Source organism: Talpa europaea, assembly GCF_964194135.1.
Source record: "Talpa europaea genome assembly, chromosome: 7".
Lineage (NCBI taxonomy): Eukaryota > Metazoa > Chordata > Mammalia > Eulipotyphla > Talpidae > Talpa > Talpa europaea.
In genome coordinates this window covers 4406073-4430504 of record NC_140074.1, presented here as the reverse complement: position 1 = coordinate 4430504, position 24432 = coordinate 4406073, and the positions used below count along the sequence as shown (strand labels likewise).

Here is a 24432-nt window from a genome sequence, read left to right as displayed (position 1 = left end):
ACGGAGGCAGGGGCGGGCGCCTGTGATGCTGTTCCAGCTCCGTCAGCTCAGCCCCGACCTCGGGCTCCATCTTCCTATTTACCCTGTGGGGAGGCAGTTGGCTCCAGGCACCCGGGACCACATGGTCCCTGGAGAAAGATGCCTCCAGGAACCCTCCCATGAGTGAGGCTGGGACCCGCAGTGAGCCTGGAGGTGGGGGTTTGGACCGTGGGTCTGTCATCTCCTTCCCTGACCTGGGTCTCGACACACGAGGCCACCCGGCAGTAACCCCCTCCTATGGATCCCTTTCAGGTTGAACCATGATTCCAGTGACAGAGCTCCGCTACTTTGCGGACACGCAGCCGGCGTACCGGATCCTGAAGCCGTGGTGGGACGTGTTCACTGACTACATCTCCATCGTCATGCTGATGATCGCTGTCTTCGGGGGCACGCTGCAGGTGACCCAGGACAAGATGATCTGCCTGCCGTGCAAGTGGGTCACCAAGGACTCCTGCAATGACTCCTTCCGGGGCTGGGCCGCCCCCAGCCTCGAGCCCACCTACTCCAACTCCTCCATCCCGCCCGCCCCTGACATGGGCCCCACAGGCATCAGGTACGACCTGGACCGGCACCAGTACAACTACGTGGATGCCGTGTGCTACGAGAATCGCCTGCACTGGTTCGCCAAGTACTTCCCCTACCTGGTGCTCCTGCACACGCTCATCTTCCTGGCCTGCAGCAACTTCTGGTTCAAGTTTCCGCGCACCAGCTCGAAGCTGGAGCATTTTGTGTCCATCCTGCTCAAGTGCTTTGACTCGCCGTGGACCACGCGGGCCCTGTCAGAGACTGTGGTGGAGGAGAGCGACCCCAAGCCGGCCTTCAGCAAGATGAACGGCTCCATGGACAAGAAGTCGTCGACGGTGAGCGAGGACGTGGAGGCCACCGTGCCTATGCTGCAGCGGACCAAGTCCCGCATCGAGCAGGGCATCGTGGACCGCTCGGAGACCGGCGTGCTGGACAAGAAGGAAGGGGAGCAGGCCAAGGCGCTGTTTGAGAAGGTGAAGAAGTTCCGGACCCACGTGGAGGAGGGGGACATCGTGTACCGCCTCTACATGCGCCAGACCATCATCAAGGTGATCAAGTTCATCCTCATCATCTGCTACACCGTCTACTACGTGCACAACATCAAGTTCGACGTGGACTGCACCGTGGACATCGAGAGCCTGACGGGCTACCGCACCTACCGGTGCGCCCACCCCCTGGCTACGCTCTTCAAGATCCTGGCATCCTTCTACATCAGCCTGGTCATTTTCTATGGCCTCATCTGCATGTACACACTGTGGTGGATGCTGCGCCGCTCCCTCAAGAAGTACTCGTTCGAGTCCATCCGCGAGGAGAGCAGCTACAGTGACATCCCCGACGTCAAGAATGACTTTGCCTTCATGCTGCACCTCATCGACCAGTATGACCCACTCTATTCCAAGCGCTTTGCCGTCTTCCTGTCGGAGGTGAGTGAGAACAAGCTGCGACAGCTGAACCTCAACAATGAGTGGACGTTGGACAAGCTGCGGCAGCGGCTCACCAAGAACGCGCAGGACAAGCTGGAGTTGCACCTGTTCATGCTCAGCGGCATCCCTGACACAGTGTTCGACCTGGTCGAGCTGGAGGTCTTGAAGCTGGAGCTGATCCCCGACGTTACCATCCCGCCCAGCATTGCCCAGCTCACGGGCCTCAAGGAGCTGTGGCTGTACCACACAGCAGCCAAGATCGAGGCGCCTGCCCTGGCCTTCCTGCGCGAGAACCTGCGGGCCCTGCACATCAAGTTCACGGACATCAAGGAGATCCCTCTGTGGATCTACAGCCTGAAGACGCTGGAGGAGCTGCACCTGACGGGCAACCTGAGTGCTGAGAACAACCGCTACATTGTCATCGACGGGCTGCGTGAGCTCAAGCGCCTCAAGGTCCTGCGGCTCAAGAGCAACCTGAGCAAGCTGCCGCAGGTGGTCACGGACGTGGGTGTGCACCTGCAGAAGCTGTCCATCAACAACGAGGGCACCAAGCTCATCGTCCTCAACAGCCTCAAGAAGATGGTCAACCTGACGGAGCTGGAGCTCATCCGCTGCGACCTGGAGCGCGTCCCCCACTCCATCTTCAGCCTGCACAACCTGCAGGAGATCGACCTCAAGGACAACAACCTCAAGACCATTGAGGAGATCATCAGCTTCCAGCACCTGCATCGCCTCACCTGCCTTAAGCTGTGGTACAACCACATCGCCTACATCCCCATTCAGATCGGCAACCTCACCAACCTCGAGCGCCTCTACCTGAACCGCAACAAGATCGAGAAGATCCCCACCCAGCTCTTCTACTGCCGCAAGCTGCGCTACCTGGACCTCAGCCACAACAACCTGACCTTCCTTCCCGCCGACATCGGCCTCTTGCAGAACCTCCAGAATTTGGCCGTTACAGCCAATCGGGTGAGTGGCCTGACGGGGCGGCCCGGCTATGACTTGTGGCCTATGGTGGGGACGCTCAGTGTCTGGGGCCGGTCCGGTGCCCCACTTTCACCTTACGGCCCCCAGACCCAACTGGGCGGGGGCAGGGGGAACATGGGAAATGCAGGTCTCTGGCGATGCTGCGGAGTTCTGCCTGGAGGGATGGGGGGTCAGGCAGACCCCGTCCCCAAGGTGACCTCAGGACAGGTTCCGGTGGGCAGGGAGTGCATGGGCCAGAGTCCCAGGCCTGTGGTTCTCTTAGGATCATGGGAGGCAGGACGTAGCCTGGAGCCAGTATTTCCCCCTTTGCTTGTCCTGCACCAGGACCGGAGCCACAGGGACAATCTGGGTCCACCAGAGACAGGAACTGTGGGCGGCTGGTGCTCACTGAGGTGAAGCCAAACCGCCTCTATCACACCTAGTTCCACACACACTCCCTCCCCTCTGCATTTTAGGGGTGGTGGAAGCCAGAGTTGGGCTCAGCTGGGGCAGGCTTGTTGCTTTTCTAGGGAGGAAATTGTGCAAACCAGTGGATCTGCCCTGGGGGAGGCCACGCCCTAGAGATTGTTAGTAGCCCCAGTTCCAGTCCCTGCCTGGGTCGGGAAGCCTCCCACCCTTGGGCCCCTTGGAGGCAAGCATGTGGTGTAGAGGGCAGGGTGTGCCTGTGGCTTTGTGGTCTGGCCTCTGTAGTGGGAACAAAGCTGCAGCTGCTGGGGGGGACCTCCCCCTGCCCGGTCCTCCTGGGGACCTGCAGAGAGGTTGATGCAGAAAGAACTGTCTTCTAGGTCCCGACTTTTAGGGTGGAGGCCCTGGCATGAGATGGGTGGGGCTGGGAGACCATATTCAGCCACCACCTCTGTGCCTCCAGCGCATGCATTGGCTGGTGCAGCTCTGTCAACCCCCCAGGCGCTTGCTGCACGTCAGCCCGTGCTGAGCCCTGGGACCTGGAGGTGGGCAGCCTGAAGCGCCCCTGCCACAGGAAAAGACCCACCTTCACCTGCATTACTCAGATTGGAGGGTTCAGGCACCCCCAGAGCCTCCCTCCCCTCTTGCCTAGGTCTCTTACTGCAAACCACCCTGTCTCCTCCATGGAGCAGAGATTCTGACGAGCCCTGTCACCCTCCCCAGGTGGAGACAGGAGTGAGTGCCGGAGAGTGGACAGGGCGCCGCTTCTCTGAGCAGCTCCCTGGGCCACCACCGCCAGCCCTGCTGATCAGGGCAGCTGGCCTCCTGGGGAGAAGCCACATTGGGGCCTCACAACAGACCCAAGCTCTCCTTTAACACATATGGGGACCACCAGCTACTCCAGAGCGTGGCGAGGCGTGCCCCTAGAGTTAGCTCAGACGCGATCTTCCCTTGGCCCCTGGTGGGGCCTGTTCTGTGCAGGGAACTGTGCAGGCTGGGGGGCCCACCTAGTGAGCGGGGCCTGCCCCCAGCTCAAGGCCCCAACCTCTCCCCATCCCCACCTCCACACACCAGCAGGCTTGTTGGTGTCATGCCTGTTGGCTGAGATCACCCCTCAGGAAAGGAGCTGGCGGTAGGCCGCCGTCCGAGGAAGGAGACCCTCTTGACACCCTGTGTAGCGCTCTGCTTAATCACATCCTGTTTCCGCCCCCGGGATGCCACAGGCCTTTATAGGGAGAAAAGTTCTCTTGGGCTGTCTGGACCAGGCCTCCTCCTGCCTTCCGCCCTCCATCCTTTAGCTCGGTGGTTCCCTAGGCGCCTGGAGGGTGTGGCAGTGCAGGCCCTAGGCTACTGTTTTCTCAGGTTTAAGCTCAAGCTAATGAACACCTTGATAAGACTGGCTTCACCCCACCACTCACTGCTCATGCTTCACAGGTGTGGCGAGCCGTTTTCTGAGTGCTCCTAGTGCAAGGTGCTGGGGACACACAGAGGAACGCAGCCCACCTGCTGCCTCTCTCTGGGGAAAGACAAGTTCCAGGCGGTTAGCACAGAGGGACAGGGGCTCTGCTGGGGCTCAAGGCTGCTGGGAGCACAGAGGAGTGGCCGCCACCCAGGGCCACAGGCCTGCCTAAGAAGGGACTTTTCACCAGCCCTGAGGGCCTGCTGGCAAGGAGGAGGTAGCCCGCTGAGGAGAGGGAGGCTCCTCAGTTCTGTCACCAGGAACTGAAAGCCAGAGGGGGCGTGGCAGTGAGCACCCCTGGAATTTGGACTTTCCCCTGAGGTTGGGGGCCAGACTGTCCTCGCTGCTAGAACAGTCTGGATCTTATCTGCCTTTGTTTCGAGGCCCGTCACTGGCGAGGCCAGGCTCTGACAGCAAGAACTGGACTCATCTCGTTCGGTACCTGGCGTGAAGCGGCTGTTCTCTGAGTTCTCGCTGATTGAGTGGGTGAAGGGATGCGCTGGCTTCCCGGCAGAGGGGCAGGATGAGCAGCCTGGGCTGGCGGCCTCTGGTGCGCAGGCGAGGCCGAGACCAGCAAGGGTGCCAGGGCTGGAGACATGGCTGGACTGGGGAGTGACCTTGCAGGAGAATCCACAGGACATGGGGCCGGGTTGGACCGTGGGAGCAGGGAGCGGCCAGAGTGACTCAGGGTTTCTCCCTTGGCCGCCTGGGTTTATGGAGGATCATCGAGATGGTGTCCAGGGAGGCCGGGATCCCCCAGAGGAGAGGGCGTGTCCCCCGTCAGGTGTCTGGGCTCCTGGGACATCAGAGGCGCCAAGCTGAGTCAGCCTGGAACGAGGAGCCATGCCCCCGGGGGTCATGGTGAAGAGCGCCCTGGGTCAGGTCACACAGGAAGAGGGTGGAAAAGGAAGCAGGAGGCCAGGCAGGGGCTTGTGGGCTCTGAGCAAGGTGGGGGTGTCCGGGCCAGTGTGTTGTGGGTGACCTCTGGTGACTGGCCTGGTAGTTTCTGAGAGGGACAGGGGAGAAGCCAGCTACCTGAGGGGCCAAGGGGATAGACCACGTCTTTCCAGGTGGTTTTTTGGGAAGCAGGGAGGCCCACGGAAGATGGCATCACCCGAGAAGCTTCCTGGGACAGTGGTCTTGTTTTCCAAAGACCAGGTAGAATGGAGTCCACGTCAGTCTGCTGGGGGAGCTTCTGAGACCCCAGAGGACATAGGAGAGGTGGGTTTGGGGTGACAGGAAGTAACGTGCCTTCAGTAGATGAGCAACTCCTGGAGGGAAGGACAGATCTCAGGACAGGTGTGGCCAGGTGGGAGCTGATCCTCTGGTGGCCTTTCCTTCTCTGTGGAGCCTGGAGCAAGCTTGCTGGGGCAGGGTTCTTTGGGGAGGGGGCTCTGGAGCCAGACCTATGACATGTGAGCCCCTGATGTCCCACTTACAGTCCCTGCCTTTCCTGCTGCCCCTGACCACTGTCTGTCACAGAGGAGGCTGCAGGGGCGGCAGTAGAGCCTTTCTGGGAGGCTCTGACCCCTGGGTCATAGGAACCCCTTTCCGCCTGCATGCTCACCGTCACGCCTGGCCTGCAGCCCTGCTGGCCTGGGGGCCAGTGCAGCCCCCCTCCTGACCGCTGGGCAGCACAGTGCTGGTTTTGGAGGCCCAGGTCAGGGGCCTTTAAAGCATCCATGGTATCCCTGGTGGTATGGCCTCTGTGAGTGACAAGAGGCCCAGGAATGGACGTGACGCAACTGGGATCCTCACCCCATTGTCCCGCTCTCCCAGTTCTCAGAAGCAGCTAAGGGGTTGGGAATTTCTTAGCAGGCTGCTCTGCCCTCAGAAATTATTCATCAGGCAGGATTGGCAGTCTGGCTCCGGGCGAGCCTGGCTAACGGCGAGATCCACCTGGGGCTGGGAGATGTGGGGAGCAGGCGGACCCATTCCTGCCCTCCCACAGCCACAGTCCCAGGGCGACACACAGCCGACCTAGCGGTGGACCACAGAAAGAACGGCACTGTCCGGGGCTTGGGTGCCGCGGTTGCCTTGGAGCTCAGGGAAGGCTGTGGGGCGGATGTGGCTGCAGGGCTGAGAACTGATATACAGGCAGAGGTGGCCCAGACTTGGGTCCAGATTGAGCCAGTCCCAGGGTCTGGGGAGCTGCAGGGGGCCTCAGAGAAGGTGCCCGGAGGCTCTTGTGCCTGAGCCTCGATCTCCTGCCCGTGCCTCACCTCTGCCCTCTGCTCCTTCCCCTGCAGATCGAGGCGCTGCCCCCAGAGCTCTTCCAGTGCCGGAAGCTGCGGACCCTGCACCTGGGCAACAACGTGCTGCAGTCGCTGCCCTCGCGGGTGGGCGAGCTGACCAACCTGACCCAGATTGAGCTGCGGGGCAACCGGCTGGAGTGCCTGCCTGTGGAGCTGGGCGAGTGCCCGCTGCTCAAGCGCAGCGGCCTCGTGGTGGAGGAGGACCTGTTTAGCACGCTGCCGCCCGAGGTGAAGGAGCGGCTCTGGAGGGCCGACAAGGAGCAGGCCTGAGCGCTGGCGGGCGGCCACTGCAGCGGCACCACCACCAGGCCTCGGGCCTGGGAGCCCAGAACCGGGCTGAGCGGGAGCCTGGGGCCGGGGGCGAGCTGAGCTGGGCCAGGCAGGGACTGCACCGGAGGGCTGGCCCCTTTTCTCCCTCTGAGACTCATGCCCCGGGGCCGGCGCCCATGGGGGAGGTGGGAGACCCGCCTTCATCGCCAGGCGAGCAGCAGTGTTTGGACAATCAGGGCCTCCTCCCTGGAGGCCACCTCTGCCTCAGAGGCCAAGCCGACACCAGAGGTCCAGGACACCCACTTAGCTCTTGGTATTTATTTCCCCCACCTCCCACCACCCCCCCCCCCCCCCGCAGATAACTTATACATTCCCGAGAGCGCTCCCGCGAGGTGGGGGCAGTAAGGGTGAGCCGTGTTCCTGTGCCCTTTTTTAGTGATGTTGTTGGCCTCGTGTGCCCACCCAGACCGGAGCCTAGCAGCCCAGGGGGAGCCAGCTGCGGGACGGTGGCCCCAGTGGCGCCAGGCTGGGCTCTGGTGGCCCGGCCCGCGGCGGAGCCGGCCACCAGGTGGGAAGGCCAGGCCTGGGGCTTGCTGTATCGGTTTTAAATTTTTTAAGGAAAAAAGAAATTTTTTTTTAAGCTTTGAAAATCGAAGGTTTGGGTATTAAAAAGAAAAACACTTAAAAAAAAAAAAGACACTAAAGGCCAGTGAGTTGGGGTCTCAGGACGGGGCCGCGGTTTTCCTTGAGGAGCAGCAAGACTTTGAACGGCGTTTCCGTCCCCGGGCGCAGGCCCTGGTGTCTCCACGCTGTGTCGCTCTGTGTGACCTTGTTCCAGGCGTTCTGTCTGTTCTCTCCTGGGGCGGGGAGTTTTTGTTTGGTTTGGTTTGGTTTTTTCGGTGTCTTGTTTTCTCTCTCTTCCATGTGTCTTGGCAGGCACTCTGTTCTGTGGCTGATGGCCAAAGGGAATGTTCTGGAGCTGCCAAGAAGGGAGGAGACTCGGGTTGGCTAATCCCTGGACGAACGGTGCTCCATCCTCCCTTCCCTCATCAGTGTTAAGGAGCCGGGAGCTGCCTCCCCGACTCCGCCTCCCAACTCTCGGGCCGCAGGTTTGCCCAGTGCCAGCACTCGCCCCTGCCGACTCGGGAGCGCTCCTCCCCACTGGTCCTTCCGAGCGGGCACGGGCACCGGGAGCTGGGGTCGCAGGCGGGCAGTCGCCGCCGGGAGGGCAGGCTCCCCAGGTTTGGGCCCTAAGCCGGTTTCTGTCCCAGGTGCCTGGCACACCCAGCCCCCCAGCACCTGGTGGCGGGAAGCCACCTCAGTTAGATGGATCTCCGGGGTCCCCACCTTAGAAGGGTCCCGGCCTTAGATCAATCACTTGGACACTAAGGCACGTTTTAGCGTCTCTTGTCTTCATGATGATGTCCCATCTGTCCGTCCATGTTTTCTGCGTCGTGTCATCAGATGTAACCCTCGGAAGTAGTGCACACTCGTCTCTGACAGCCACGCCGCCGTCCGTTACGTGCGGGTCTGGACTTGTAGACTCGCTTCAAATATCCAATAAACATGTAACAGAAGGTGGCCTCGAGGTCTTTGCGTCGCGGGGCTCTGCCCTCAGCTCTCTCGCCCGCTGGGCCTCTGGTCTGGTTCACACAGTGACCATTTGTTGGCACCCATAAGACAGTTAACGCCGCTCCTCCCTGCCCGTGAGGCCGGCAATCCAGCGCCCGGTGCGGGGTTGCCCACAGCCACGGCATCCTCTGCAGCCCAGCTCGCCTGTGCTTTGGGCCCCCGCGGGCCTTGATGGGTCTGGCAGACCTGGGTTAGGAGCTGGTAGTCTCAGGTCTCAGCCCAGCCCTGGAGCCCCCTGCGTGGGGCCCTGCAGATCTCTTCCTTCCTGTGGCCTCCACATCCAGGTTTCGGCAATGGACATTTCCACTCTTCTCCTGGGTCCCCTGTAGGCCACGCAGAAGGGCTGACCCGCATCCCTGCCCCCTTTCATCTGAAGGTGTGGGCTCAAGGGCAGAGCTGCCTTCATCCCAACTCTGTCACTTATGTCCCCTTGTTTGTAGAATTAGGGTGGCGTGGGAGAGCCCTGAGGCCTACTCGGGGTAAGCGTGCAGGTAGGTGGGGTTTTGTGGCAAAGAGCCTGGCTCCCAGCACCCAGTAAACCACCTGTCTTCCTCCTGGACCTGGGCAGAGGGCACTGGGCTGACATGGGGAGCCTGGGGCAGGGTCTTTTGGTGAAGGGAGAAGGCGATTGTGTCTGACCCTGGCCTTAGAGAGGAGCGAGGCCTGAGCGGCTGCTGGGCCCCCTCCAGGGCAGGGCATAGTCTGTCTCTCCTCCCTCCATGGGACTCTGACCCCTTCCCGAGACTGCGGAACCCAGCCAAGACTCCCTTTTGTACCCCTGACATGGGCTTTCTCACTGGGAGGCCGCAGGTTGTTGTGACCCCCTCTGGTCTGTTTTGGAGGCGACCTTCTCTCCACCCACCCCCCTCTCTCCCAGAGGGAGCAGGAATGTTCTGCCAAGCCAGCTTTGGGGAAACACTGGAACCACCACTCTCTTCCCGAAGCCTGAGCAAATAGTGGGAGGCCCAGCCCTTCTCCCTGTCCCCCTCCCTGCCACCCAGGGCTGGCCACGCTGCTTCAAACCCCCCACCGCCCTGGCGGGCTTTTCACCGATTACAACAGTAAGTCGGAACACTTGGGAAAATAGCGGAAACACTTGCAGAAAATGAAATAAAACCCCCCTCGCATCGCATCCACCAGCAAGTTTGATGGCTCTGGGCAGCGCCCATGTGCCAGGCCGTGGGCCAAGCGCTCTGTCAGCACAGCAGCCCCCTCACCTGGAAGCACTTCTCGCACCCCCAGTTTACAGGTGGGGAAAGTAAGGCCCAGGTGCGGGCAGGACCCTGTTGGCCTCGCTGAGCCCCCTTAACAGCCTTTGGTGGGGCTCCCAGGGGAGCAGCTGGTCCAGAGTGACGCGACGGGCGTCTATCCACCTGTCCCGGGCTGGCGCGGGCTGGCGGCGGGCTGGCCTTGGTTCTCTTTATCCAAATGGCCCTGTGTCCTGCCTGCACACCCCACCTCCACCCAAGAACCGCTTCTTCCTCTGGCCTCTGGGCTCTAGGCAGGGCTCTCCCCTCCTCCAGCCCTGCAGCTCGCAGCGCTGCTGCTCAGTGGCCCAGAAAACACAACTTGACTGGGGGCCAAGGCTCCCGAGGTCTGAGCAGTGTCCGTCTCCCTCCCGAGACACAGTGTCCCTGCACTATTCAGAAGTGTGATTTCAGGGAAGGCCGTGGCTGGTTTTCAGAAGCTGTAGCCAGAACGGTCAGCCGCTCGCAGGGCCGGCTGCGAGGGTGGGTGTGCATGCGCTGTCCCCACCGCGGCCTCTGCCGTGCCAGCAGGACTGCAGCCACCGAGCGCCCTGGGCCTGAGGGTGGGGCTGGGAAGCATGGCTTCTGGGTCCGCCTTCCGAAGCTGCTCTTACCTTCCTCTGAGCTGCAGACTGATAGAAACTCCCGTTCTCCTCCCAGAACCCAGCATTTTAGCATCAGCGCTGGAAGGGACCCTGGCAAGTCTCTTCTGCCTTTGGAATGCAAAGCCACTCCTGGCTGATGTGCTGATCCCACAGGCCCACCCTGCAGCTCCCCTCCTAAATGTTGATGCCGGTGTCCAGGCAGGGACTTTGTAATTCTCCATCAAGGTCAGTGAGCGAGCAGATGTTGGTTGGCGGTCAGGTGATTGGTGACACCTGGGCTGGACACTCCTCGTGCACAAGTGAGCAGCCAGCGGGTGGTGGATTCTGGGTAGAAACAGGTGGGGGAGCAGTTCAAAACTGCGGTGATCAGGAAGGGCTAATCCTGGATTAGCAGGGAACTGACCCGGGTTTGGGGCTAGGAGTAGAACTAAAAGTGAGAGCCAGCAGGGAAACTCCTGGGGCGTAGCTTGCAGGGCCCAGGCAGGCATGTGTGTGCTTGGCTGGGGGCCCTAGGCTGGGATGGGTGTTTTTGTTTTTTTGGTTTTTTTTGTGGGACCCTCGCCAGTGTCTGGGGAACGAACCGATGCTGCAGGGGCTGCGGGCAGCCCAGCGCTCAACCGCTGCGCCACCAGGGGAGGCCCTGGGATGGGGTTTTCTCTGGGTAGGGAAGGGTTAAATTCTCCGTGGCCACCCAGTGGCTCTGGCCACTTGTCCTTCCTGAACTTTCCCCTCTCCAACCTTGGTGCACAGCCCTGGTCAGCCCTGCAGAGTCCTCATGGCCAGCCTGAGCCCCACACAGCTCCAGAAGGTAGGGTCCTGCAGGGTTGGGGGCTGGAATGGGAGGCCCCTTCAGACCTCTGGGGGGTCCCCTGCCCCGAACTCCACCCCACCCCCTACCAGTTTACAGAAGAGGAAACTTTAGCCCAGAGGGATGGATTTCCAGCCATGGCCTCTAACTTCCTTACGCTCAGCCCAGGATGTCCAGGCCACAGCACCCGGGGTGGGGCGGGAATGTGTATGTGGCCCGAAACCAGAATAAAGCCTCAGATCTACAGTCCCGGCCTGGGGAGGGGGGCAGCAGTGAGGGGCGGGGCTGGGGAGCAGGGACCTCCCCGCCTGGAGCCAGGCAGGCGTCCTGCCTGTGTCCCAACAGGAAGAGCTAACTCCTGGGAATTACTGCCGCACAGACTTTTCAAAAACAACCTTGTTTGTTCCTGATGGCAAGAGAAAATGCAGAAAGTTATGGAAAAGCTCAAAGGAGAGTATTAAAAACCACCCATAAATTCAACGCTGAGAGTTAACACTTTGGTATACAGCCCTGGAATCTTCTAAAAGAGCCATCGGATTTCCCACTGCTTAGCAAGTTCTTGCCATGTGCCCGTAAAGGGGGCACTTCTGCTCTCCCCCACTGGCTAGTCTGAGGATCGGGGAGGGGAGAGCAGAGCACTTCCCCAAGTCCTCACAATGGCACGAAGAAACTACTTGGTATTTCCCTTTCTGTCCCCACTGTGCAATGCACGGGGAACATAGCCCCGGGTCAGCAGTCTTGTCTACACAGGCTTTTCATCAGCTGTGTTGTGTCCAGTACATGAACCATACTTTACTGAACGAATCCGCTTGGGCTGACGTTAGGTAGCTCCAGCCCACTGAACAGGGCTCAGTGAATACCCCCGTTCCTACATCTTTGCACCTGTTTGCTTGTCTCAACAGAAGTCCTAGCAGTGTCTGGGCCACGGGCATGCAGTTTTGCTGCGGGTGACCCTCTTGCCAAGGAGGTGGCACGTGATGCTGATGTGGGCATTACAAGTCTAGCCTGCACAGCTGCCCAGAGACAGCAGCCCAGGGTGGGCGGTGGTGAATGTCCCAGCATCCTGTGTGCTGAAGCCGGGACCGGGCATCCACGGGGGTTTGGGGGGCGGGCGAGGAATGGGGGCCAATCCCGGAAATCAGACACTTCACAGCGATTACGAGATGGGACATCCAGGTTCTGCTGAGGTTAAGACTTCAGAATGCTCTGTAAGCAAAAGTGCAGATATTTCTCTCCTATCTCTTATAACCTCAGAAATGAGGACTGCAGGAAAATCAGAATAAGCCATGTGTTTTATTTTTTTTATTTATTTATTTTTAAACAATGACTTATTTTATTTTTCTTTAATTTTTATTTATTTATACAAGCACTGGGTACAGTCAGAAGCGCGGGAGGGTGAGAGGATTCACCAGAGCCAGAGCGGGGAGCAGAACAGGCAGACTGATGAAGTACACTGCTGAGGGGAGCAGCGGGCACGGCAGGAGAGGTCTGCGCGCCATGCAGGACCCTCGCCCAGTGGCTGGGGATCGAACCGGCGCTGCAGAGGCTGTGGCCAGCTTTGCAACCCAGTGCTCAACCGCTGCGCCACCGGGGAGGCTCCTAAGCCATGTGTTTTAAACCCCCACTGGCTGCCCTGGGGACCCAGGGAAAGCCCAGTTCCTGCCCAGCCCAGTTCCTGCCCGGTCCAGTCCCTGCACCCCCACCTTCACTCAGCCTTGCCAATTCCTCATGTCCCTCCTGAGCTCAGGGGCTTCAAGCGTCCCGCGTCATTGCTCTCCCCTTCCCACTCCCGGTATCCTGTGGGCCCTTCTTTCCAGGCCACTATCTCCGTAGACCCTCTCCCCTCCCTGCCCAGTGGTCACTGAGGCTTCTGCCATTGGATCCCACGCCTGCCCTCACCCTCCTTGCCCTCACACTGTGGCGGCATGTTCACATGTGTGCCCATCTGCTCAACGCCAGCCTCCTCCACTAGACGTGGGTTCCCGGAGGGCAGGCATTGTGACGGGCTTGCCCATCGCTGTATCTCCTGCACCGGAAGCCATGTCTGGAACACACAGTAGGCGCACAGTCAGTGTTCTTTGAATAAATGAATGAGGTCGCATTCCCATTTGAGCCCATTGAATGGGTAGGGACCCCTCCCCTCTCCAGTGGCCTTCCTCCTGTCTTCCTTCAAGCCAATGTTGACCACTCCTCACTGGGCGCTCAGGGTAGGGAACAGAGCCATGACCAGGACACTCGGTCATGCCCTCACACAGCTTCAGATCTGGTGGGGGGTGGGGCGCGCGCTTATAAAGCATGTGAGGGGCTTCCCTGGTGGCGCAAGGGGTTAGGATGCAGCCTAGGAAGCTATCCGCAACCACTGCAGCACAAGTTCTATCACCAGCCTGCCAGGGAGCAACCCACATGGCGCAGCAGACCTCTCCTGTCTCCCCGCTGCTCCCCTCAGCAGTGTGCTTTGGTCAGTCTGCCTGTTCTGTTCCCCACTCTGTCTCTGGTGGGTCCTCTCGCCCCCCATACCTCTGGCCTGTGCCCCAGCTCTTGTGTACATACATAAATAAATAAATCTTTAAAAAGAAAAGGAAAAAAAGGAGTATGTGAGGGCAGGGGGAACCCTGAGTCTCACTCCTGCCTGCAGTTCCGGGAGGATGGATTCCTGGTGCTGGAAGGATTCCTGTCTGCAGACGAGTGTGCAGCTCTGCAACAGAGGATCAGCAAGATCGTGGCTGACATGGATGTGCCTCTCCACTACCGCACGGAGTTTTCCACCCAGGAAGACGAGCAGCTGCGAGCCCAGGTGGGTGGCTGGGGCAGGAGAGAGTGGGGTCTGTTCTTTGATGGGAGGCTCAGCTCTGGCCAGAAGCAGCAGCCTGGGAGGGAGGGCCTTAAGGCCCTGGGCTTGTTCTGTCTGATAAGGAGTCAGACCCCAGAGCCTTTCCTGCACCAGACTCAAGGCCTAGTGCCTTGTATGTGTGTCATGAAGAATCCACGCCCCTGTTCGACAGGTGGGGGAAATGAGGCTTGGCTCCCTGGCCCCAAGTTGCACGGTCACCACTTGATTTGAACTTAGATCTGATCCCAGGTCCCTGCTGATCTGTACTTCCTTTTTTTTTTTTTTTAAATATTCATTTTTATTTATTTTTTTATTTATTTACACAAGCACTGGGTATAGTCAGAAGCGCGGGAGGGTGAGAGAATTCACCAGAGCCAGAGCAGGGAGCAGAGCAGGCAGAAGGACCGAAGTACACTGCTGGGGGGAGCAGCGGGCGGCAGGAGAGGTCTGCGCGCCATGTGGGACCCTCCTCTGGTGGCCGGGGAGCAGCAGGGATCGAACCAGCGCTGCAGAGGCTGCGGGCAGCTTCTCAACCCAGCGCTCAACCGCTGCGCCACCGGGGAGGCCCTGATCTGTACTTCCTAAGGAGTTCTCCTGTGGGGCCAGTAACCCAGAATAAGCCCAGAGATTCCAAGGGGCTCCACTGTATAAATCTTACCCTCCCCCCCAGTGAGGCTAGAAACTCTGCTGTCCCCCACCCCCACCCCACAAGTGACCTAATGGACAGTTTGATCTGTACACTGAGACTGGGGAGTTCAAAGGTATGAGCAGTCCACCCCCTTCTGCCGTCCAGGCCTGGCCCAGCGCAGTGGAGGGCCGCGCACACATGCCGGGGAGCTCCTGCCACCTGGTGGGCATAGGGGGAATTACAGGGCCCCCCCAAGCCTGGCAATCGTATTTAGTCTAAGAGGAAAAGCATTCTAGAAGGACAGCGTCCTTCAGCCCTTCTAGGGGAAGCAGAGTCGGGGTCCTGTGTCCAGAGACAGGTCACTCAGGGCTCTGAGGAGTGAGGGGTCCCATCTTTTGTCCTCCAAGCTGCCTTCTGAGAATGTCCTGAGACCAGCAGGCGGGGGCAGGAGGTGGGAGGAGAAAGTGTCCCTCTCTTGGTTATCATGCCTGGCACGCAGTAACCCTCACCGTTCGCATTGACATTGTGAGAGACTGACATGTGTATCAGCAAAAACAGTCAGTGTCCTGCCCAGCGCTCCCTTCCAGCTTGCCCCCACCTTTCATCATGAGTTACAGGGAGTCCTCACTCAGCATCATCCATAGACTCTCGGAAACTGTGAGTTTAAGTGAAACAATATATAATGAAACCAATCTTACCATAGCCTTATTGACACAGAGGAGGACAGAGTATCCAGGGCATAGCTCTGTCACTAAAGCACCAGCAAACTCTACGTAAGACCCAAATACCTCTGATATGGAATAATCATTTCTACTTATTCTTTCACTTATTTTCTGACCTATTTATACCAATTCAGGGTTGGGGTGTCCTGACAGCTCAGGGTGCAAGGCAGAAACCTTCCCTAGAGAGGAGACCATCCCCGGGGTGCATCACCCCCCCACCCACTCACTCAAGCTGGGCCTGTGGAGACCCTCCGTGAACCTGCCAGGCCCATCTGTGCTGTGCCAGAGAAAATGCACGCAGAGCTGGGAGAATGACACACTCCAGGCACAGCCCCCGTCAGGAATCCATCTTTGTGCTCCTTGTCCAGTGATGATGCTGAGAACAAAACATCATCTGGGACCTGCTGTGTGTCACAACGCAGCACAGAACTGATGGCCACGCAGGTGGTGCTTGTCCCCCACAAACTGGAGATGAGGGGCCTCCCTGGTGGTGCAAGGGGCTAAGTCTCAGCACTATGAAGCTATCCGCAGCCACTGCAGCACGAGTTCGAGCCCCTGCCAGGGAGCTACCCACATGGCGCAGCAGACCTCTCCTGTCTCCCGCTGCTCCCCTCAGCAGTGTATTTCAGTAGATCCACCTGTTCTGCTCCCCACTCTGTCTCTTTTTTTAATTTTTATTTATTTATTTATTTTTTATAATTTAAAAAAAAAAAAGAAAAAATTATTATTATTTTTTTTTTAATAAAAAAAAAAAAAAAAAAACTGCGCGCCAGGAGGGACCAGCAGCCGGGATCCGAACCCGGGGCGCTGCAGTGGCGGCAACCTGGCGCGCTGCAGCGGCCAGGGATGCGAACCTGGCGCGCTGCAGCGGCCGGGGATCAACCCGGCGCTGTGGGACCCTCACCAGTGGTCGGGGATCGAACCGGTGCTGCCGAGGCTGCTGGCAGCTTCGCAGCCCAGTGCTCAACTGCTGCGCCACCTGGGAGGCCCTCCCCACTCTGTCTCTGGTGAATCCTCTCACCCCCCGCAGCTATCGCCTCCACCCCAGTTCTTGTATGCATAAATAAATAAATCTTAAAAAAAAAAAACTGGACATGAACTGGGTCCGGCAGAATGCGGTGGTTCCCCCAGGACCTGTTTTGCCTGATTTGTAAATTCCCTTCGGTGTTCCTTACCGCCTAGGGGTGTGTGGCTCTGGGAATTCTCCTTCCAACGGGTTAGACCGTCTCACTCGTTCTGGTAAATGATCTATTTACCAAAGATCATGTTTAGTATCATCCTCTCTAATGTTGTCACAATGGCTGGTGCTTTCCTGACTTGTTTCCTGCACCTTGATCCCGGTGAGGAGGAAGAGCCACAACTTTTACTTTTCAGTGGGATGGGCTTTGGAAGAGCCAGGCAGATTGCTGACCACACAGAAGGAGGGCGCCCACTTGAGGAACCCTGGTTGGGGGTCAGGGGCCACCACGCAGCAAGGCAGGAGACGTAGGTGGTGGTGGGAGGTCACGGGGGCGGCGGAAGCCACAGGCATCTTTCTGGAGCGTCATTTCCATAGGATGCTAAGAAATATCAAACGTGATATGAAAATGAACAGGGAGAGGTTAAGAAAACAGAAGATGAAGAATAGTTTGTATTTGTCCGTCACTGAGACGGGCCCCTGTGACAGTAATAAAAGCTGGTGTTCATGTGGCACTGAGTACATTCCAAAGACTGTTCTGGTACCTTCTAGAGTGACCTGTCACCCCTATCATCATGCCCTATGAGACAGGTACAGTTACAGCATCTGTGTTCTGCGAGAAGGTGGGTGACCTGACTGTGGTCACACAGCGGGTCCTGACAATCTGGCTTGGACTCCTGGTAGTTAAGATCGGGGAGTGTCCTTGATGGCTCTAAGACTCGGCTTCTCCTGAAGCCTCCAGCAGGCCTGGGCAGGTCAATCCTCTTAGTCCCCCTTTATCGATGAGGAAACCTTGGCTTTGGGAGGTGAAGCCAGTGGCCCAAGGCTCCCCGGGAAGCAGGCCTGTTTGATGTCAGTGCCCTGAATCCCACCACGAGGGAGTGTCTGAATCACGTGATTTAGTTTCTAAGAAATTCCATGCTTGAGACTTCCAGCTGTGCTGCTGCTGCATGGGGTTCCTGCCCATGGTCTGTGCCTTGGTGGGCAGTGTGGGATTGCCCTAGGGTTCCTGGCCTCACTGTGGGTCCTCTGCCCTCTTTGCCAGGCCCAGCTCTGACCTGGGATGTTCTCTTAGCCCCTCTGATGTCCCCTTCCCACAGGGCAGCACAGACTACTTCTTGAGTAGCGGTGACAAGATTCGGTTCTTTTTTGAGAAAGGCGTTTTTGACCAGAAAGGTTAGGAGTTGGGCCCAGCAGTTGGGGGAGGGGGGCTGGACTCGGGCATCTGTCCCCCAGGTGGGAGGGTGCTGAGGCGCAATGCCCATGGGAGACTGGCTCCAACCATCCCCACTTTACCCTGTTCCTGTGCCACAGGAAATTTCCTGGTGCCTGCAGAGAAAGCCATTAACAAAATCGGCCACGGTAAGGAGGATCCTGGGGGGAGGGGATGAGGAAACTGAGGCCTGAAGAGTGGTAGGGGACGTTTCCAGTGCCCACGTAAGTCAGTGGCAAGTGGCATTTCTCTATCTTGTGATGCCAATCTCATGACATGGCACTGGAAAGCAGGGTCCACTTGACCTCCCCCCTCCCCCGCCCCATACACAGGTGTCATGTGTGGACCCTCAGCTTTTTGTGCCTGGCTTGGGGTGGTCCAGGCCTGGGGCACGAGGGTGTGTGGGTCTGGCTGCTTCCTGGAACCTCCTTAAGGAACCCTTAACATGTTGACATGGTCCCTGTTCTGAGACCCAAAAGCAAGCTAGGAATCCCTCTCCCCCCAGGATCACATATTACTGATCTTGTAGATTGCTTTTTTTTTCAACAAGAGAAGGAATCCACTTGTATTTATTGGATTTTCCAGTAAGTCTCAGTCCTTGAGGGACGCTGTATGATGCAGATTCCGAGTCCCACAGCCTGAGCAGGAAGCGTGTAGTGTGCCTGTTTCCATGGGAACGCGTCCCCGTCCCCAGGTGACTGCAGTGTACTCGCTTCGCCACCAGGAGCCACTGTGTCCGCCTTTGTTGAGCTCATGATCACATCTCTCACCCAGATGGAATTCAGCTTCATGCCAGTGCAAACACCTTCAGTTCTAAGAGCTGTGGGCTCCCCCTGGTCCAGAGAGCCCATACAAATGGCCAAGGACCTCAGCCTTCCAGCCATATTTTAGAAATCCTGTTCCAGGCACCCCCTACCCCCAGGTCCACATTGGTGGCAAGAGGCTGTTTATTTTTAAGTTTCAAGTTATACCATGGAAGCTCATAAAAATACCACGGACACCACACCACATCACATTTGCCAGCATGGCCATTTTCAGGCGTATTGTCCAGTGGAATTCAGTCTGTTGAACCGTTACTTTTTATAATAACAATACAGCAAATAGTGGTCAGAGCTCCCACCCCGCGCCTGGCCTGGGCTGTGGCTGCATCTGCGGCGGCCCCTCCTGCCCTGTGGCCTCCTGGGCGGCCAGCCCGTCTGCCGGTCCCGCTGGACAGAGGAGAAAACAGCTTCCACCAGAGAGACGGTCACGCCATTTCACAAGATGAAGTGGCAGCACTGAGACTGCTGCCAAGTGAGGGGTTCCTTCCAGTCAGGGCACTGGGGGGGGTCCCAGATGGTTACAGGACAGGGATAAGGTTGTGGGAGGGTGTGGGGCGATGTGGGGAGCATTAATTAGCTATAAAAAGCAGAGCCCTTAGAGCTCACAACAGGGGAGGGTGCCCACAGCATGGGGAGGGTGTCCGGGGTGGCCAAGGGGGTGCGTGGGGGCTGGGAACTGCCTGTCAGCCCACCTCTGTCCTGCAGCTCTGCACGCCCACGACCCTGTCTTCAGGTGTGTCACACACTCCCCGAAGGTGCAGGTGAGCAGAGGTATGTGTGTGGGATGGGCCAGATGTGAAGGGACAGAATGTGCGTGACCTGTGCCCCCTTCCCAGGCCCTGGTCAGAAGTCTGGGCCTCCAGATGCCGGTGGTGGTGCAGAGCATGTACATCTTCAAGGTCAGCTCCTTGCCCTCTCAGCCTCCGTCTGCCTTTAGTAAAGTGCGCAGAGCCCCTCCTGCCAGGGGCCAAAGCTGCTCCCCGAGGAATGATTGTTTTCAAGTTGGGGGACAACATGTAAAATCAGTCTCCCCTGGCTAAGGCGGCTGGTACTCCTGGGAGGCGGGAAGGGGAGCCCAGGACTCCTTCCTTCCCTACCGAAACACTGCTCCTGAGCTCAAGGCCCAGCTCTCTGCATCGTTAGGGACGTCGGGACAGACTGGGCCTCCCTGCCCTGTGGGTAGTTTTGTCTCGTCAGCCTTCCTGGCCTTGGATCCCAATAGGTGCTCAATGGCTGAGTGCTAATGTGGAACCTTTGGAGGCGACCACAGATGGCCAGGGAAGAGCACCCCACAGGCCAGAGTGGGCCTCTGCTCCCCCTGATCGCCTGTGGCCTCACTGGGCCTTCCCTCTCTCTTGCAGCAACCTCACCTTGGTGGCGAAGGTGAGCCGGAGCAGGCTGCAGGCCCAGCCAGGGCCATGGTGGGGGATCTGGGACGTGAGCAGTGGCTGGGTCCTCGGAGGGAGGAGGGGCGAGCGTGTGCTGAGATGTCTGAGAGCCTGTGCTGCGAGGGCCAAGGGCCGCCTCCCACCCTTCCTGCGGCCGGGGATTGGGAGGTGTCCTGGAGTCTTGGCACAGTGGGTCCTGGACCTGGCGGCAACTCCTGGCTGGTTAAAAACAGATGCCTGGGCCCCATTTCTTGAGTAGGTAGGGGGTGCCAGATCTGGGAATCTATTTTTCTTAAGATTTCTTTTATTTATTTATGCATATTTATTTATGCAAGACTGGGGTGCAGGCCAGAGGTGAGCGGGGGTGAGAAGATTCACCAGAGACAGAGTGGGGAGCAGAACAGGTGGATCTACTGAAATCCACTGCTGAGGGGAGCAGCGGGGAGACAGGAGAGGTCTGCTGCGCCATGTAGGTCAGCAACCTGGCCGGGGATTGAACTCAGGCTGCAGTGGCTGGCGATAGCTTGATGGTGCTGAGACTTTAACCCTGCGCCACCAGGGAAGCCCTGTATTTTTAACAAGTTTGCTGGACCACTACTTTAGCCTAGAGGTGGCCGATCTAATTCCAAACCCCACCAGATGCACAGATACCCTTGACGGCCTCCCCTGTAGGCAGTTCTCGACTTCTGCTCAAATACCTCTGGTGACGGGGAGCTCACCACTTTGCAGGCAGCTCTTTCCTTCCTTGCATGAGCCCAAGTGGGCCTGCGGAGTGCCCCTTCCTCCCCACCATTCAGGTCAAGGGCAGTGCCCTGAGGGATGACCACCCCTGGCCTGGTCCCAGGGTCCCCACCCCTTCCAGTCATTCCTCCTCCTAATGCTTTGGAGCCTTCAACTTTAGGACACCTTCCTCCAAAGTCAAAGTCCCCCTAAGTTGGGTGCTTAGAAAACACAGAGCTCCCCAGCAGGAGGGGAGCCAGAGGAGCACCCCTTTTCTTTGTTATTCCAGACCAAGGTCCTTTGCTCATTGGCTCCATGCCAGCTGGGCCCCCAGTGTCACGTGGGAAGGGTGGTCAGAAGGTGAAGCTTTGGTCAGTCACCCCCCTTGGAGCCCCACCTCCTGGTCTCACACCCGGGGGCTCACGCAGGGCGTGCAGGGGCTGGCCCCTGGTTGGGAAGGGTGACTGCCTGGGATTAAACAGTGGTGTTGCATTTTGGCAAGTGATCAGGGCGGGAGCCTGTACTGGGCACTTTTCATTCTTTACCGCACGGGTCCCTCCAGTAACCCCACGAAGCAGGTCCAGCGTGGGGCCGCTTGATGGTTGAGGAAGTGGAAGCTTCAAGAGGCACAGTCTCCCGCCCAGAGCGCCTGGGCCAGGAGGTGTGGGTTTCTAACGATGGTGTGGAGGCTGGGCCTGGGCGGCTCAGAGGCCGAGGAGTGGGAATGGGGCCGAGGGAGGCAGGCCGGCTCCTCATGGCAGGCGCTGTCCCAGTCACGGCTCACCAGGACGCCTCCTTCCTGTACACGGAGCCCCTGGGCCGGGTGCTGGGCGTGTGGATCGCGCTGGAGGACGCCACGCTGGAAAATGGCTGCCTCTGGTTTATCCCCGGCTCCCACACCGGTGAGGACACCTGTGTTTCCCCCACCCCCACCCAGGGAGAGGGACCCAGAAGAAAGGGAGGTTAAAGGGTTCACCTGGGCCTGCAGGTGGCGTGTCCAGAAGGATGGTCCGGGCGCCGGCGGGCTCAGGACCAGGCACCAGCTTCCTGGGGGCAGAGCCAACCCGGGATGACTGCCTCTTTGTGCCCACACCTGTGCGGAGAGGTAGGCGGGCTGGCGGCAGAGGGTGGAGGCTGCGCTCATGAGTGCGACCACCCAGCTCAATCGAGGGCTGTGGAGTCACAGAAGGGGGGAAGGTGGGTTGCGGGCTGCGAAGTCGGAAGCGCCTGGGCTGGTGCCAGGTTTCCCGGATCAGTGGGGCTTGGATCCGGACTCTGGTGCGACCATCTCTTTGAGTAAACAGCTGAACCCAAGCCTCAGTTTCCCCCAGTGTAAAGTGGGGAGATACACATCGGTGAGATGATGGGTGTGTGCAGAGCAGCTGTGAGTGCACCCTCTGCCTTCCAGACAACTCATTCCCCCTTGGGGATCACTGGTGCCCCCACCCCGTTCCTGGCACAGTACAGGGAGCCTCTGGTGGATTCCGGGAGCACCCCCAGGAAGGGCTGTGCCTGCTGAGGCTTGCCAGGGGCACAGGCCACAGCAGAAGGGACTTGATCCCAGGGAACCCGTGCAGCAGCCCAGCCTCCCACCTGAGTTCCCAGGGACAGGCTGACAGGGGAGGAGGCCCAGGTCCTCGCTGCCCTAAGGCGGTGTGGGTCTGGGTCCTCCTCGCTGCTCGCATCCCGCAGGGGCCCTGGTCCTCATCCACGGGGAAGTGGTGCACAAGAGCGAGCGGAACCTATCGGGCCGTTCACGCCACGCCTACACTTTCCACCTCATGGAGGCCTTGGGCACCGTCTGGAGCCCTGACAACTGGTAGGTGGAGAGGTGGTGGGTGTCCAGCGTCCTGAAGTGGTCCCGGAGGCCGGGCACCGTGACACTGGCATCTCAAGGTCATCTCCTCTGTCGTTGCAGGCTCCAGCCAACAGCAGAACTGCCCTTCCCCTCATTGTACACCTAACGGCCCGGCCGGGCACCGCTCCCAGTGAGCATGTGGCCAAGGTGCCCCACCTCCAGGCTGCAGCAGGAGGGAGCATCTCTCTCCCAGGCTATCCTGGTGCTGGTGTCTGGGCCTCTCGACCCTGCAGCTGGGCAGGCATGAGGTGGCAGAGGGGCCGGGCTGGAGACTGTTTCCCGAAGACCTCCGCCTCTGCCCCTCGCTCCCTCATACAGCCTCCCCTCAGCCGCGAAGCGTCCCCCATGGCTTCTCGCTCTTGTCTCACTGGTGATTACTGGGCAAGACACTGAATTAAAACAACTTCTGAAGGCACCTTCTTGGTCTTTCTCTCCCATGCAGCCTGCTTCTCAGGTGGGGGCCTTGCTGGCAATCACCCTGGCCTCCCCAGCACTGCCTGGTGAGGCCAGCCTGACTTGCATCACGGTAATTGCCACTTAGTGGGCACTCACTGTGCCAGGAGCGCCACCCTCCCACCCACGGGCCTCCCAGCAAGCGAGCTCAGTTCTCTGCGTGCGCAGAGGAAGCAGCGGAGATGTGGGCAGGCTAAGTGCCCGGCCCAAGCCACACGGCCTTCCTGCTGAGCGGTTGGCCTGAGAGGATGATGCTCTGCTCCCCGGCTTAGAGGGGGCGGGGAAGACCACCTGGGCTGGAGGCCGTAGTCCTGAGTTCTGACTCTGGGCCCTGTGATCAAATCTGCTTCTGGCCTTAGGCCCTGCCTCAGGCCATTTCCCACCTGTAGCCTCAAGGACCAGAGCTGGGGCTCCCCGGGGCCTCCTGCTGGAGGCATGCCAGGCACCCAGACCCTCTGCAGGAAGCGCCAACCCATCCAACACCCGCTAGCCGGCGGCTGGCCCAGAAAATGCAAACAAGGGGAGACTCACTGGCTGACTCCAGACCACAGATGTGTTCGGTCTGGGCCTCAGTGTTTTCTGAAAAACATTAACATTGGGAGATTTCATTTGTGGATCCAGGCTGCTAACATTCCTTGAATGAACAGAGGGCTGTGCTTCCCTGGAGGCGGGCCCTCCGGGCACGTGTCCCATTCCTGTTCACTGAATTACCCGCCTGGCCCCGGTGGCCATACCAGTTGGTGTCCCTGATCTTCAGGTCTTCCCCACTCCCGGAGAGATAAACCAAGGCCCAGAGAACAGAGCCACCCCAGCCCCTCACCCCGTGAGACAAAGCTGGTGCTGCTCCCTACTCTTTTGCCACCTCCTTTGGCAGCAGCAGAGGGGCCTGAGAGGGAAGGGTTTGTTAAGTCTCCTTTGCCTCAGAGGAGTGCTCAGCACTTCCTTCAAAGGGAAGGGACTTGGCAGCAACTGGCGGGCAGCAGCAGGAGCTCCCTGTGGCTCTGCCCCTGGCTTCGGGCCTTGGTGGGCCAAAGTTCTCACTCTGCCTGCCAGGTGGGGTGAGAAATGGGGAGAACCTTGTCTGCGCTTGGGGAGTGCTGTGCTATCTTCCCGCTGGTGGGGAGTGTTCACCCATTCATTGATCACCTACTGAGTTCCTGCTACATGCCAGGCTGGCAGAGGTTGCGCTGGGGAACCAGGCAGTCCAGACCACAGGTGGCTGCCCTCCTGGAGAGCAAGACGAGCAGGGGCCCCAGGAGGGCCACTGCCAGCCCCTCGGCTCTCACTTCTTGTGAAGAGAACAGACAAACCCTGGTCTCCACGGGGCTGGTGTGAGGGCTCTGGGAGGGGCCCCTGAGCTGTCCAGCCCATCCTTCAGCAGCAGTCAGCAGGCAGCAGCAGAGGCCTTGAGGTGGGAGTGGCACTGGCTGAAACCGGAGCCAGGTCAGGACCCCATCCTCTTCCCTC

At 59.1% G+C, this 24432-nt stretch overlaps 2 protein-coding genes across 3 annotated transcripts; both read left to right on the top strand.

Moving 5' to 3' along the window:
* Window positions 1–299: 299 nt before the first annotated feature.
* On the top strand, window positions 300–6893 carry LRRC8A (leucine rich repeat containing 8 VRAC subunit A; the record flags this gene model as incomplete). Its single annotated transcript, XM_084238432.1, has 2 exons — window positions 300–2456; window positions 6588–6893. The coding sequence occupies 2 exons, from the start codon at window positions 300–302 to the stop codon at window positions 6861–6863; spliced, it is 2433 nt and encodes an 810-aa protein (XP_084094558.1). The 3' UTR covers window positions 6864–6893.
* Window positions 6894–11122: 4229 nt separating this feature from the next.
* PHYHD1 (phytanoyl-CoA dioxygenase domain containing 1) lies at window positions 11123–22927 on the top strand (the record flags this gene model as incomplete). Of its 2 annotated transcripts, XM_084237313.1 has the most annotated exons (11): window positions 11123–11155; window positions 13791–13949; window positions 17613–17688; window positions 17827–17874; window positions 19252–19307; window positions 19383–19445; window positions 19908–19929; window positions 21428–21556; window positions 21643–21759; window positions 22347–22473; window positions 22573–22927. In XM_084237313.1, the coding sequence occupies 11 exons, from the start codon at window positions 11123–11125 to the stop codon at window positions 22616–22618; spliced, it is 876 nt and encodes a 291-aa protein (XP_084093439.1). In that variant the 3' UTR covers window positions 22619–22927. The 2 variants fall into 2 exon arrangements, with proteins under 2 accessions (XP_084093439.1, XP_084093440.1); XM_084237314.1 differs by lacking the exon at window positions 19383–19445.
* Window positions 22928–24432: the final 1505 nt, after the last annotated feature.